General features: G+C 34.9%; 1 protein-coding gene across 10 annotated transcripts in view; it reads right to left on the bottom strand.

Annotated features, from left to right (window-relative positions):
* Positions 1-15,543, bottom strand: part of NT5C3A (5'-nucleotidase, cytosolic IIIA) — a 47,703-nt gene that overhangs the window by 6,631 nt on the left and 25,529 nt on the right. For 3 of the 10 annotated variants that reach the window (XM_081533623.1, XM_081533620.1, XM_081533618.1), the window contains 4 exons: positions 10,776-10,830; positions 4,782-4,880; positions 3,719-3,788; positions 298-344 (listed from right to left, as the gene is read on the bottom strand). In XM_081533623.1, coding sequence (XP_081389749.1) covers positions 298-344; positions 3,719-3,788; positions 4,782-4,880; positions 10,776-10,811 — 252 coding nt within the window. In that variant the 5' untranslated portion in view covers positions 10,812-10,830. Of the gene's footprint in view, positions 1-297; positions 345-3,718; positions 3,789-4,781; positions 4,881-10,775; positions 10,831-12,102; positions 12,861-14,745; positions 15,042-15,543 lie in introns of those variants that run through there. The other 7 variants (XM_081533617.1, XM_081533626.1, XM_081533619.1 and 4 more) reach the window with 6 other exon arrangements.

The following is a 15,543-nucleotide window of genomic DNA, read 5'->3' as shown; positions in this document are numbered from 1 at the left end:
TTTTTGTTTTAATTCTCCAGTTAATGTAAGGACATCAGACTATTTTGGTAATCAATTTAAAAGTTTCTCATGAAAATTTTATTATTAAAAAGTTATTATTAATTTTTTTTGTTAAAATAAGTTGGGAGCATATAATCCACACAATAAGCCTAAGATCTATTGAGTGTTTACTCTGTGTGAGATATGGCTATAAGAACTTTTGCACCTATTCTTGTTTGTGTGAATGAACCTGAAAAAATTCTCAGCAAAAAGGGTAATGACGTCTTTGAGTAACCCTGGATTATAGTTAGTCTTTACCTTTTCTCGACATTCATCTGTGATTAGCTTACAGTTGTCAATGACATCTAAAGAAAGAAAGCAAACTAGGCATTAAAAAAATACTCTGAACCATATGTAATATCCAGGGATAAACCATAATGGAAAATAATACTAAAAAGAATATATATATGTGTATAACTGAGTACTTTGCTGTGGAGAATAAATTAACATAACACTGTAAATCAACTGTACTTCAATTAAAAGATAAAAAAAGAAAAGAAATACTCTGATTGATGCTACCAGTAATATAAATAACTTACCACTGTTAACTTAAATGCCAGGTCAAGAAGCATGATCATTACAACTTCTGGTCTTAGTGTTATAATCCACATGGCATTCCTAGAAAATCTAATGATTTTAAAATCTAAACCTTAGATCTAAAGCTTTTTCCCGACATTTGGGATTACTTAATTAGAAATTTTCAAGAGAAAAATTATTGGGACAAAGGGTGTAATTTTTAGTGGTTTTTAAAATAAATTTATCAATGATTTCTCAAATTACACATGTTCGAACAGTGAGTTCAGTTCAGTTCAGTCGCTCAGTCGTGTCCGACTCTTTGCGACCCCATGAATTGCAGCACGCCAGGCCTCTCTGTCCATCACCAACTCCCGGAGTCTACCCAAACCCATGTCCATCGAGCCGGTGATTCCATCCAACCATCTCATCCTCTGTCGTCCCCTTCTCCTCCCGCCCCCAATCCCACCCAGCATCAGGGTCTTTTCCAAAGAGTCAACCCTTCGCATGAGGTGGCCAAAGTATTGGAGTTTCAGCTTCAACATCAGACCTTCCAATGAACACCCAGGATTGATCTCTCTTAGGATGGATTGATTGGATCTCCTTGCAGTCCAAGGGACTCTCAAGAGTCTTCTCCAACACCACAGTTCAAAAGCATCAATTCTGCGGCGCTCAGCTTTCTTCACCGTCCGACTCTCACATCCATACATGACCACTGGAAAAACCATAGCCTTGACTAGACGGACTTTTGTTGGCAAAGTAATGTCTCTGCTTTTAAATATGCTATCTAGGTTGGCCATAACCTTCCTTCCAAGGAGTAAGCGTCTTTTAATTTCATGGCTGCAGTCACCATCAGCAGTGATTCTGGAGCCCAAAAAAATAAAGTCTGACACTGTTTCCACTGTTTCCCCATCTATTTCCCATGGAGTGATGGGACCAGATGCCATGATCTTAGTTTTCTGAACGTTGAGCTTTAAGCCAACATTTTCACTCTTCTCCTTCACCTTCATCAAGAAGCTCTTTAGTTCTTCTTCACTTTCTGCCATAAGGGTGGTGTCATCTGCATATCTGAGGTTATTGATATTTCTCCCAGCAATCTTGATTCCAGCTTGTGTTTCTTCCAGCCCAGCGTTTCTCATGATGTACTCTGCATATAAATTAAATAAGCAGGGTGACAATATACAGCCTTGACGTACTCCTTTTCCTATTTGGAACCAGTTTGTTGTTCCATGTCCAGTTCTAACTGTTGCTTCCTGACCTGCATACAGGTTTCTCAAGAGACAGGTCAGATAGTCTGGTATTCCCATCTCTTTCAGAATTTTCCACAGTTTATTGTGATCCACACAGTCAAAGGCTTTGGCATAGTCAATAAAGCAGAAATAGATGTTTTTCTGGAACTCTCTTGCTTTTTCGATGATCCAGCGGATATTGGCAATTTGATCTCTGGTTCCTCTGCCTTTTCTAAAACCAGCTTGAACATCTGGAATTTCACGGTTCACGTATTGCTGAAGCCTGGCTTGGAGAATTTTGAGCATTACTTTACTAGCATGTGAGATAAGTGCAATTGTGCAGTAGTTTGAGCATTCTTTGGCATTGCCTTTCTTTGGGATTGGAACGAAAACTGACCTTTTCCAGTCCTGTGGCCACTGCTGAGTTTTCCAAATTTGCTGGCATATCGAGTGCAGCACTTTCACAGCATCACCTTTGAGGATTTGAAATAACTCAACTGGAATTCCATCACCTCCACTAGCTTTGTCCGTAGTGATGCTTTCTAAGGCCCACTTGACTTCACATTGCAGGATGTCTGGCTCTAGGTGAGTGATCACACCATCGTGATTATCTGGGTCGTGAAGATCTTTTTTGTACAGTTCTTCTGTGTATTCTTGCCACTTCTCCTTAATATCTTCTGCTTCTGTTAGGTCCATACCATTTCTGTCCTTTATCGAGCCTATCTTTGCATGAAATGTTCCTTTGGTATCTCTAATTTTCTTGAAGAGATCTCTAGTCTTTCCCAATCTGTTGTTTTCCTCTATTTCTTTGCACTGATCGCTGAGGAAGGCTTTCTTATCTCTCCTTGCTATTCTTTGGAACTCTTCATTGAGATGGGAATATCTTTCCTTTTCTCCTTTGCTTTTCGCTTCTCTTCTCTTCCCAGCTATCTGTAAGGCCTCCTCAGACAGCCATTTTGCTTTTTTGCATTTCTTTTCCATGGGGATTTTCTTGATCCCTGTCTCCTGTACAATGTCACGAACCTCTGTCCATAGTTCATCAGGCACTCTGTCTATCAGGTCTAGTCCCTTAAATCTATTTGTCACTTCCACGGTATACTCATAAGGGATTTGATCTAGGTCATACCTGAATGGTCTAGTGGTTTTCCCTACTTTCTTCAATTTAAGTCTGAATTTGGCAATAAGCAGTTCATGATCTGAGCCACAGTCTGCTCCTTGTCTTGTTTTTGCTGACTGTATAGAGCTTCTCCATCTTTGGCTGCAAAGAATATAATCAATCTGATTTCGGTGTTGACGATCTGGTGATGTCCACGTGTAGAGTCGTCTCTTGTGTTGTTGGAATAGGGTGTTTGCTATTACCAGTGTGTTCTTGTGGCAAAACTCTATTAGCCTTTGCCCTGCTTCATTCTGTAGTCCAAGGCCAAACTTGCCTGTTAGACAGGGCTAATATCCCTGGTTGTCAGGTTGAGGAGTATTATTTTAAAAATTCACTGCCAAGTTTGGAAAACAAAAAACGTGTATTATTCCAGCAACACATTTTAAGTTGCTATTTATTTAGTAACTCACTTTTTTACTTAACTTGTCCATGACACAAAAATTTGGTAACATTCCTAGAAAACACAAAGTATTTGATAAATCTGTTTATTTAGGCTATTTCAAAGTTTAAATTCATTTAAATATTTCCTGAATAAATAGACCACATTTGGAGAGAAAATTTCAGAAGTCTTCATTCCTCTTGCAACCAAAACTGTACAGGAAGATAGATATTTATGTAACATGGGGAAAACAAATCCTCAAAATATAATAAAAAAAGAAGGCCCCTCTCACTTTCAATGTCCATAAAGAAGAAAAAAAACACAAGCAATCTCAGATAACACAGGTTAAAAAAGGAACTTAATGATTACTTTTGTGAATTTATCTATGAATGCCACACTTACTATGACATGATGGGCATCTTTTCCCTCTGTAGGAAAATCGACTCAGTGTCATATCAAAGTCTGTTATTATCTATAAGAAAAGGGGAAAAGACATTATGAAATCAAAGCCACCAAGGCCAGACACTTAATGCACATTTTCTAGAGGAATGAGACTCCTCTACAGTGTTCTGTCCCTGCCCTCCACTGGAGGTTATTCTGTCTACACTGAGTTTTCTAAAGTAGTTCATATGTCAAGTCTTGAGAATTTCCTTAACTACAGGGTGAACCTTAAGTACCCCAGCACAGTCACCAAATAAAATCTGACTAATCAGTATAGGAATTTGAAACTGCAGGTAATACGGTTACTATTTCCGATAGCAATAAAACATTGCACAATTTCAACCTACTTGGTCAATGTACAAAAATGCAGTGGAAATAAACTATGCCATGCTTTTAGTTATTGAAACTGTACATTCTTGATTTGTCTATTTAAATAAAGTAAACCAATGAATGAATGAATCATACACAGCAATAGTTTACCAGCTCTTGAAACTTAGGAGACTGGGCTAAATATTTTTTTCAGAAATGTTTAAAAAAGGGAATAAGTTTTTAGTGAATATCTAGATTATTTAACTTACATGTAAAACATTCCTTTAAAAAAAGAATTAGAAAAATTAGCTATCTCCTAATAGTTACACATTACTTTGACTACTATGATTTATTATATTGAATACCTTGAAACTGTCCACATTTTAAAGATTATTAATCATATTGTTAATCAATTTACTTAAGATGGTTTAATACTTAATGCATAGCACTAGTAAGCTGAGCACTTAATATTAAAGAAAAGCCAACATTAAAGAAAAGCTAGAGTTATTAACTTTTGTTTGTTTCCAGCAGGGTATTCTGCATATTTTAGACCAATTCCAGATACATCTCTTAGATTTTACATTCCAAAAGGACAGGCAAAGCTTGTCTATCTAAGCTTTCTTTGTTCAGATTGTAGCAAGACGTAAAATGAATGAGTCTGCTTGAACATGAAAAATAGAGGTTTAATGCTAAAGGCTTCTTGATAATGATTCACCTGAAGTTTAGCAGCTCCTCCTTTGATAAGACCACAGATGATTTCTTCTACTCTTGTAGGGTTCTTGATGTGAACTGAATTTTTCTGGATTTCCGGCATCTAAGAATCAAAGAAATGAATTAACTATTTTTAATTTCTTTTTCCCCAGGTTTCTTTGATATCAAGCAGAGTAATATAAAAAGCTTATATTATTTAAAGATGTAAAAGTGTTGAGGCATTATTTTAAAAAAAAGCAAACCACTATAACAAATTACCATTTATATAGCCAAAAAATTTGAAAGCACATCAGTTATTTCCATCTAGAAGATTAAGACAAAACTACATTTGAAATACATTATCAGAAAATGCAATTTTTCTAATTTTAAAAGTCATGCATGTTCACAACAGAAAAAAAGTTAAGTATAAAAAAGAAAAATTGCCTGTAATCCTACTGCCCAAAGCTAAACAAGTAAATGTTTTAATGTTTTCCATTATTTTCATTTCTGTGATTGCAATGTGCATGTATATGCACATAGTTTATCTCATTCACATTATATACTTTTGCATCTGGGTTTCTGAAATTAATATCAATGTATTTAATTTGAAAGGCTGCTTCAAGATCTTTACTCCCTTATTGTACTATACTCCCAAAACTTCATTGTTCTTGACATAAATTTTATAATGGATTTATTCCAAATTAAGATTACTACTAAATATTAGACCACCTGGGCTGAGGCTGCTACTTAGGCTGGTTTATGTAGGCTTTAGTTTTGCTCAACAGTTTAATGTTATATAAATAGCTTATTTTTTATACCATATCACAGACAGAATGAAACTGATCATAGTAAAATTAGCACTAGCATGGTGCTCCTATAGCACAAGAAGACTGGGGGGAGGAAACTACGAAACATTTAATAGTCAGCTCCAAGTATAAAAAGACAATAACTAAACCTCAAATTAAGATTCTACAGTGGCTTGTATCCAGTAAACTTTATTTTATATTCTATTATTATATGTGTGTTATCTCCAGTATTAACATATTTCATGTGTGTTATGGACACAGTTATGAAAAATTCCCCAGGCCTTGTATCTCTGCTATAAGAGAATCTGACCAGGTAAATCTGTTAGGTCCCATGCTGTCCCTACATAATGGACAAAATCAGAAAATCAGAAAAAAGTTAACATGTCTTCTTGAGATTGGAGGATGAATACAGAAGTGGACAGGAAACAGAAGTGGACAGGAAACAGAAGTAGGAACATTAAATTTTTCTTCATGAATGAAAGACCTGAATTTATAATACACCTAATTTCAAAAAGCCATATTTAAATAGGGTAGGAGGATAACCTGCAATACAATTAACCTTCATACAGTGATTCTTTTAACTTAAATGGACTTTAAAGTGTTTCAAAAGAATAAAGGTTATTTAAATCATCTAAATAAATGCAAGGAGATCAAGCCAGGAAATCTGTCCTGAATATTCATTGAAAGGACTGATGCTGAAGCCAAAACTCCAAAATTATGGCCACCTGATGTGAAAAACTGACTCCTTGGAAAAGACACTGATGCTAGGAAAGATTGAAGGCAGGAGGAGAAGGGGACGACAGAGGATGAGATGGTTAGATGACATCACCGACTCGATGGACATGAGTTTGAGCAAGTTCTGGGAGTTGGTGATGGACAGGGAAGCCTGGTGTGCTGCAGTCCATGTGGGTGCAAAGAGTTGGACACGACTGAGCGACTGAACTGAACTGAAATAAATCAGTATTTATTTTATTGTGGTTTTTTTAAACAGATGAGAAAAATCAATAGGCACTTGCTCTATATTCCTTTCTTTTCATTCATTAACACCCATTCATTTGTTTTATAAATACTTACCATGTGTCTACTTTGTGTCAGACATAAGAAGCTAGGGATATGATGCTCATACTGGTTTCCTGTTGAATTTTAGGAATTACTGCTCTCACTTCTGATGCTCCCTTACAGATACCTTAGCGAGTAAACTCATCCCCTAATCAAATTCTGCTCTTACATTTGCCTTAACTGGCAGATGCATAATATAAACAGCATATACTTCATTCAATAACTAACCCTTACTGAAACCAACAGAGGGTATATGTCACTTACTCTATTTTCACCAAAAAAATGAGACAATTTGTTTCAGTGTGTCCACACTAAGGAAGATGTTCTGCCTCAAGCAAATCACATCCTACAATACATTTGATTTTAAAAAGCCACATTTAAACAGGACTTCTAATTAGGGTGGTTTCTGCTAGGTTATCAACTATTAGATTGGTTTATTTTACAGTGAAAATAAAGAGAACCAGTGGCTAGAGGCATTCATATTCCTGCTTCTGCACAACACATAACCATTCATTTTCAGATAAATGAGTAGTGAACACCCAAACAGTACCACAGTGAAATAAGAGTGATGACGACAGATGAAAGGGCAGCTACTGTTTCCAGAGAACCCAAGAGGGTGGAGGACACAGGTGTAAGAAATATAAAAATTATATTTGCCTTGGATTATACGGTAAAACACCATATCTCCCATTTTCACAGTACATATATAATATTACTGAAGTATATGATAAATACTTCTCAAAAACTTGAGACATTAGACATTTAGACATTTGACTAAAATATTTTAGAATACAGCCTAAGAAATAGAATTTACTGTATGAAATGTATCAATGAATATCAGAATATCAGAACATTATGAAGCAGACTACAGGAGCATGCACTTCATCACATGTCACATACTTCTGTTACCCCCTCAAATCCCTCCCTCATAGTCCTCTTGGACACAGTACACCCACCTGTTTGGTGGTACATAAAATAATGATACTTGAAATTTGAAGGGCAAGTTATTTTAAATTGTTTGAAAACTTCCCAGTTTGATTATAATACAATGCTATGAAAAATAAATAAGGGACTAAAAATTTCCATCATTTATGAGCAAAAGAAAACAAATTCATTTTATAAGGTCATAATGTAAAATGCTGGGGAAGGAGCAAAGCTTTCCTGACAAGAATCAGCGTATTCTGGCTGACGAGAGCCTAAGCTGAATCCGTGCTAAAGATAACTAAGGAAAACCTAAAATACACTTATTCTGGCTAATCTTAAATATACTATACTTGTACAGATGAAATGAACTCCTAATTATTAGTCTACTTCCATATTCAGAAGGTATGATTTCTAAAGAAATTGATTTCAAAGTTATACAATTTTGTTTGCAGCATTTGTGAACAAATAATGTGATTATTTGATTAGATTATTTGATATTATCTTGTGGCTACACTGAGACAATATACTGCCTGGTAGTCACAAAACTGCCCTAATGATGTCTACCTGTGTATTTCTAAACATAGCTCACATAAAAATGAGTTTGAATTACTTAAGAATCTCTGTCTGAAGCTCTCAGTGAAAATATTTTTCCTTTGTTTTCCAATGGTCAAATATGGTACAAACAGAAGGCTTTATTACAGGTACAAAGGAGTGGGCAGTATGATGACATAAAAAGTACAGATTTTTAAAGCCACCTATGCAGACCAGTACCTTTATTCACTCACACACCTAGACGATTCTTGCTTTATTTTGAAGAATAAGCACTGCTAAATTTGACTGATAGCCGTCTCTCCTGCCTACCACATATCTGGCCTGTCTCCACATTAAAGTAGTGTAGGCCAAATTCTTTCCTTCATTTACCATACAGTCATTAAGTGTGAGGCACTCTGTTAAACAACCCGGTAAGAGATACAGAAGTTTGAGTAAGATATACATCTTATACTCAAATGCATCTTCTCTAACATGGATTGTAATACAAATAATCCAAGTAATAAAAACATGGTCAAGATGTCCATATACAATACAAGAGAAACAGAAGAAACTAAGATTACTTCTGCTGGGGTCAAAGGAGGGAGACCCATGGAGCTGGGCTTCTGGAGAGAGGCAGGATTTGGGTGTGCTGAGACTGGGGAGGAGTCAAAGTACAGGGTCTAATGTGGGAAAAGGATAAATAGCTCTGTTTTTCTAGAACTTAAGGGTACAGCTGGCAACTTAAAAAGATGTTATCAATTTTTTAGAAGAGCACACCAAAGGTAAAAATTATATAAATTCAGACTATAATAAAAATTATTTAAACATGTATCATCTCAAAAGGCTTGTTTTCCTCCCATAGTGCTTTTGCTGGTTAACTACATTGCTGTGCTGTGCTGTGCTTAGGCTCTCCGTTGTGTTCCACTCTGCGACCCCACGGACTGTAGCCCGCCAAGCTCCTCTGTCCATGGGGACTCTCCAGGCAAGAATACTGGAGTAGGTTGCCATGCCCTCCTCCAGGGGATCTTCCCAACCCAGGGATCGAACTGGGGTCTCCTACATTGCAGGTGGATTCTTCACCAGCTGAGCTACCAGGGAAGCCCCAACTACATTGCAACTTGCTTCTAAAGGAGACACATGGTAGAAGGTTCTAGGATCCTAGTAACAACAAATTATATGGTAGGATTTTTTATATCACTTGTATTCATTTTTGTAAAAAACAAAAACAAAAACAAATCAACTCAAGCAAGAAAATGAGTTTCGACTGACTTAATTCAGAGATATTTATGCTCAGTATCAATAAATCAAATGCCAATCATGCAACGGATGCAAAGATCATGTTCAAGTATTAGATTGAACCATATAAAACTGCCAACATTGGACTGTTATTTCATGTATTAAAGAACCAGCAATTTCATATGCTTCATCCTAAGAGTTCTAAGTACACTGCTGACAAGCTTAATCAGCACTCTGAGTAAATTTTAACCTCCCATCACACATTGGATGAGGAAAGTTAAATGAAACAAGAGATTTACTAATGGTGACACAAAGCTGCTCGCATGCTAAGTTCTGGTTTATAGGTTCAAACCAGAAAAAGAAAATTAGAAAGAAAAAGCATGAAAAATTAGAGAAAAGGAAGAACAAAAAGAACAGAAAGAGAAAATAAGAAAGATATCATGGGGCAGCTGTCCTCTTTAAAAGAGAGAAAGAAATAGTGATTTTTAAATTTTGTGACTGAATAAAGATGGACATAATTTCCCCCACATTTACAAATAAATCCTACTTACATAAAACACTAACATAATATAGGAGATTAACATTCACTGAGTGCTTACCGTGTGCTTTTAAGTACTTTATATATATACTTTTTCATTAAATATGTATAAGGACATTTCAATTATAAGATTAAAAAGGTCTGAGGATATAATGTATAACATGGTGATTATTATTATTATTATAAAATTGAAATTTACTCCAAAGGTAGAACTCAAATATTCTCAAAAAAAAAAAGGTACGCTTGTGAGGTCATGGATATGGTAACTAAAGGGGGTAAACTTTCACAATGTATACGTATATCAAATAATCACATTGGACACTTTAAATATCTTATAATTTTATTGGTTAATTACATCTTAATAAAGCTGGGGAAAGATATGAATAAGGACAACAGGAGGCTGGTGGTTTCATACACATTTCTTAAAGGTGAGATGGTTGCCTGCATTCAAGGGTGTCATGGCTAATAAGCACTGAGTTAAGATCTGAAGCCAGTTCTGAAGCCAAAGCCTATATTTTCCTTACCTCATCCTAATGTCTATAATGCAATGAAAGCTACTGCTGTTCAAAAAGTTTTTAAAAATTAGTTAAATGCTTGTCATTTTAATTCAGAGGCCTAAGATAAAAGATCTCACGTTGTATGATAAACTGTGCTGTTACTGAGCAAGGAAAATTTAGCACAAAGAGACATGGGGTAATCATTTTATCTGCTGAAAAACATTTTAATGCACACTATATTTCAAGCAAAAAAAATTCCAAGGAAATTCAATTCAACAAGTATTTGAAGTTCTGTTGTGTGTCTAACATTGTGAAGAAAGATCTGCGTAAAGTTACAGTCCCATAATTAATTATCTGGTTAAAGACAGAGGTAAAAGTGGTGCAGATTCACCATTAATAAATGGAACTGGAAATATTCAAATACCCACCATTTTCACATGTACAGCAGAATCTTGATTAAGCATTTCTTGATTATCCAATCTTCTGGATTTTCCCAGGTGATGTCACAATAAAAGAGAGAGAAAAAAGGTACATGTGACACACATACATTTCAGGCTCTTCCTGTATGTTAATACACTTTTGGTTTGATTGAAATACTAAGTTATTGAAGGCAGCTTTTTTCTTTCCTAAGAAGCTCAGCAAAGATTTTACTCTATCTCACGAAGTTTTGGGCTAGAAATTTTGTATGGAGAACTTGAAGCTCTCCTATGAGAACTTATATGGTTTAATAAGATTTGAATAAAGATTTAAAGTGAAGTATCATGAGCACTTTATCAACATCTTCTCTACATGAGGATGAGTCTGGGGGAAAACTATACAGTATCAATCCTGAATCAGTGAAGAAATATACAAACAGAATGAAAGGAGAAACATAATCGACAGAAGTCAAATTTATTCTTCAGCTTTCTCATATTAAAATCTTTAATTTTGTGAAATGCTATGACTAAGATTTGACTTGTGTTTGAATCTAGCATAGTGTCTGGCACAAAACAGGTAAGTGATAGTGTTTAACTGAATGATCATTTAAGGATTTTGGGTAAGACATCTTATTATACTAAATTTCATTTTTGCAGTATCAATCTTAGGGAAAATTATTTATTTCTGTTCCTCAATGACTCTACTTTTACTTTATTCTAGGTAAGCAAGGTAAGCAAAATTTTATAATAAAAGCACTATTTAAAAAGGGTAAGTTAGCTGAGAGGAAAAAGCTGACTTTTTCTTAGTCTCTGGTAACAGAAGTTGAACATTAGATGAATGTTCTTTATAATTAAAATGTGTGTAGCAGATATAAAAAAAATTCTCAAATTCTAAAACCCACCCCCTATTCCATTTAAAGTACATAAAATTGGGAAATATCTTACTTGAAAAAGTATTTCCCACCCTTCTCAGAAGGGCTGCTAGTAAGTCGATCTTATAATTGATGGCATCTTAGAGTTGATAAACAATATTTGAATAGTAGATACCTCCATTTTTTCACATGTGAAAAATATTGTCACTGAAATTGCCTGGCAAGTCTGTTTCTTCATTTATGGAATCCAAAATATAAACTATGAAATGCTTATGGCTTTTCTTCAATGTTTAATATCTGAAAAGGGTTTCTAGATTTCTCAGAAGGCACTATTTAAATAAAACCATTTTATTAGCTTGAAAAAGAGGAAGGAGGATGTGAAAAAGTACAGTGAAGCTTATTAAAAAAAGTCACATATTCTGACACATTTGAAAAACCTAAAAGAAAACAATTCAAGCAGTGAATACATTTTACTATCTGGGCATCTAAAATCTTTTGTTACGCGTAGCCCAGCAGACCCAATTCCTCTCCACTCTCCATCTTCAAGTATGGCTCTTTTTGGAGCTTTCACTCATGTTCAGTAGAAAAGGAAAGGGAAAAAAAAAAATGCCAGTGTTAGTAGATGTTAATCGTCTACTCATGTTAAGTTAATCATCTTTCTCATGATCTCTTCATTAATTTTATTTAAACAAAACAGAAATGTAAACAGAGTGATCAGAAATTTGATCTGATAATAAATAAAGGCCAACTTTAGGACTAAGCAAACCTAAATAGCTTACTAGATACTATGTAAATTTCAAGTGACAATAATTCATTCTTCCTAGTCCTCAATGGCAATCTGACCAGAATTTATCCTTATTCAAAGATAATCTCACACAAGTGATACTATAGTCATAGTAGAAAAATCACTATCATTACAGAAGTGTACAGACTAAGGTATAAATGTCAGCATTCTGGCAGTATTCTAAGGAAGACACTGAAAATTAGGGCAGAGTATTTTTAAACCAATAGGCTTGTAAACCTATACTTGGTATATAAAGTTCTGGCTTACTTTGCCAGCAGTCATCTGTTGCAGATGCTTCAAGAGAAGAGTTGCTGAAAAAAACAAATCGAGCGCAGAAGACTTGTTCAAAAATAGAAAATATTACCCTTGAACTATGAACTCCTAAGAAAGTTTTGAAGTTTCAAAGTACTTGGAATCTTTAAATGTGGACTGGAAAATGTGGAAACTGGGAAAATAATTACTTTGTGTTCTTTTGCTATGAGTTTAAGGTCTCTACTGTAACTGTTCGTTACAAGGAATATGTAGGACAAGGCTAAAGACTGAAGCGAGAGGTAAGAAGAACTTCACTTGAATAGCATAAACTTGAGAACTGAAAAGTTTTAGCTATTGTGGTATTTCATTCTGAGATGATTATTTTTACCCCTTGAAGTTATTTATAAATCAATGACTGAATATTTCTATATCAAGTGAAAAAATTGACTTGCCTTTATACAAGTTTTAAAGTATCTATCTGAACACAAATTGAATACTTTTAAAGGCCCTCTTGACTGTCTTAGAGGAAAGTGAAAAAATATTAAAGTTTATTGATATTATTAGCTTAAAAAGCTGTGATTCTGCTTTAAGTTTGCTACTTTCAGAAACATTTAAACTATACAATAATGAAATTTTGAATGATAAACTGTATACTACTTATATAAGAAAAAGTATGTATTACTACAATATGGACAGGGTATCAGCAACAGTCCTAAAAATCTTACTGCATATCTCTGGCAACATACATTACTTGTCCTAAGCTTGGGTTTTTAATAATGACACTTAGGGTGATCAGCACATGGAAAATCAAACTATAAATTCATTATTTGTAAAACATTATAAAATCAGTTTCTTGGGGGGGGGGGCATTTAAAGAATTCTCCCTAATTAGATTTTCAAGGCAGCAGTAAAAAAAATAGCAACAACAAAAAGTACAAACTGGAAAGTGAAACTGTCTCTTGATACAAACATAAAACAAAAATGAAACTGAATAGCAAAAGGTGGGAGAGTAAAAGAAGGTGGGAGAAGAAAACAGATTTCAAAGGTTAGTTATTTAAAAATTGGAAATTTATACAAGTTTTCTTAAATAGCAAAACGTGGCTTCTCAGAATTTTATAGATACTTAATGAAAATACACAATTTCAGAGCATAGAATTTATTCACCTATCCTCCACACCTCCTCTGCCCTCCTACCTAATAGTGTTTTTCGAGATAAGTAAACCAAGGCACAGGGAAAAGAGATAATTTATACTGATTACCCTCAGAATACTCTAGAGTTACTCTGTCCTTGGATTTGTCCTACAACAACAGCATAGGTAGTAAACAATATCCAGAGATGTAGGGCTTGGATACAGGCTGGCAATAAAAACCAAGTAAACTACCTTTAAGAAATGGTCTGCTACATTAGATAACTATAAAAAATAAGGCAAATTCAATTATTTAAATCTCAGTTAACCACAACATTCTAGGCTGGTATAGTAATACATATGTTTGAATCAATGGTAATGTATATGTTTGAATCTTAATTTTCATCATACAGTGTGTTATAATCCTTACAGACAGTAATCCAGCTTTTATCAATTTATAAAACATAACTAGTATAAATCCATTCCATGATATCCTGGATAAAGCTTATAGGCACAAAATAAAAATTAATTATCTTTATTATTAGCAATAATAAAAAGTTCTTAATCCTAGGTACACAAATCGTGTGGCTATCAGCAAAACTGAGTCACACAACAACTAAATGAACAACAAAACTGGATTTTTTCTTCCCCCTGAAAAGAGATTTCTGAGGGTACATGGCTTTTTCTTAACATCTATGTGTGAAACAAGCTCTTAAAATTAGATCCTACCAATTAGAATTTCTGAGACCCAAGACACTGCAAAGTTTTCCATATTCATATCTTTGCAAACTATAACGAAGTTTTGTGTTACACAGGATCATTCTATTTTAATTTACTTAATTTGGATTTTTAAATGCCTAAAATTTCAACAAGATACAGAATCAAGTTAAGAATCAGATGAAGTTCAACCAGAGAAACTCACTGTGTATATGAACTGTAGACACTTACCCTGAAGGTAACCGGACAAGCTACAGCAGCGAAAGAAAATTCTTTCTGTCTGAGGAGTACTAATATAGCACAAGGTGCAGCGAGGGCGGTCCCAGAAGCCTGGGCTAATATGCTCTATGCAAAATCAGTCTTGTGACGCATCACTACACAGTGCTTTATTATGCTCTGGGCGACAAGGCTTGCTAGCTCTGCACTAGTCACCAGTCAGTCTACAGAACAGGATCAAATAAAATAATGTGGCAGTTAAGAAAGAGAAGGTTAATCTGTACTATTAGAGCACTGCCCACTTGCTCTGCAAAGAAAAGAGGAACCTCAATAGTTTTTAACACTTGAAAACACCCTCTTCCTCATCATGTGATTCAATTGTCAAAGCACTTGTAGTATGTGTACTTCTCTGTACGAATATTATATTTTAATACAAAGTGAAAAAGACGAGGGCCTGTTTGCCAGGGCTGGGGGAGGGGAGAGCGGGGAGCTATTGCTCAACAGGTACAGAGTTTCAATTTGGAAGATGAAAAGTATTCTGGAGATGGATGGCAGCAGTGGTGGTGGTTTCATAACAGTGTCAATACACTTAATGCCACTGAACTGTACACTTAAAAACAGTTAAAATGGTAAACTCTGTCTTGTGTATTTTACAGTTTTAAAAAGATTAGCTCATGTAAGACATGTGAAAAAGAATATTTGCATAAAAGTGTGGTAAGCTGTTAATCTTCATTGCAGGGTAGTGGGATTTAAAGTGATTTTTGTTTTTCTTCATATTTTCCTATACTGTAAATTTCAACAAGACCATGCACG

This window comes from Giraffa tippelskirchi, chromosome 10 (genome assembly GCF_054371585.1).
Source record: "Giraffa tippelskirchi isolate mGirTip1 chromosome 10, T2T-mGirTip1v1.2.pri, whole genome shotgun sequence".
Classification (NCBI taxonomy): Eukaryota; Metazoa; Chordata; class Mammalia; order Artiodactyla; family Giraffidae; genus Giraffa; species Giraffa tippelskirchi.
This window is presented reverse-complemented; position numbering and strand designations above follow the sequence as displayed.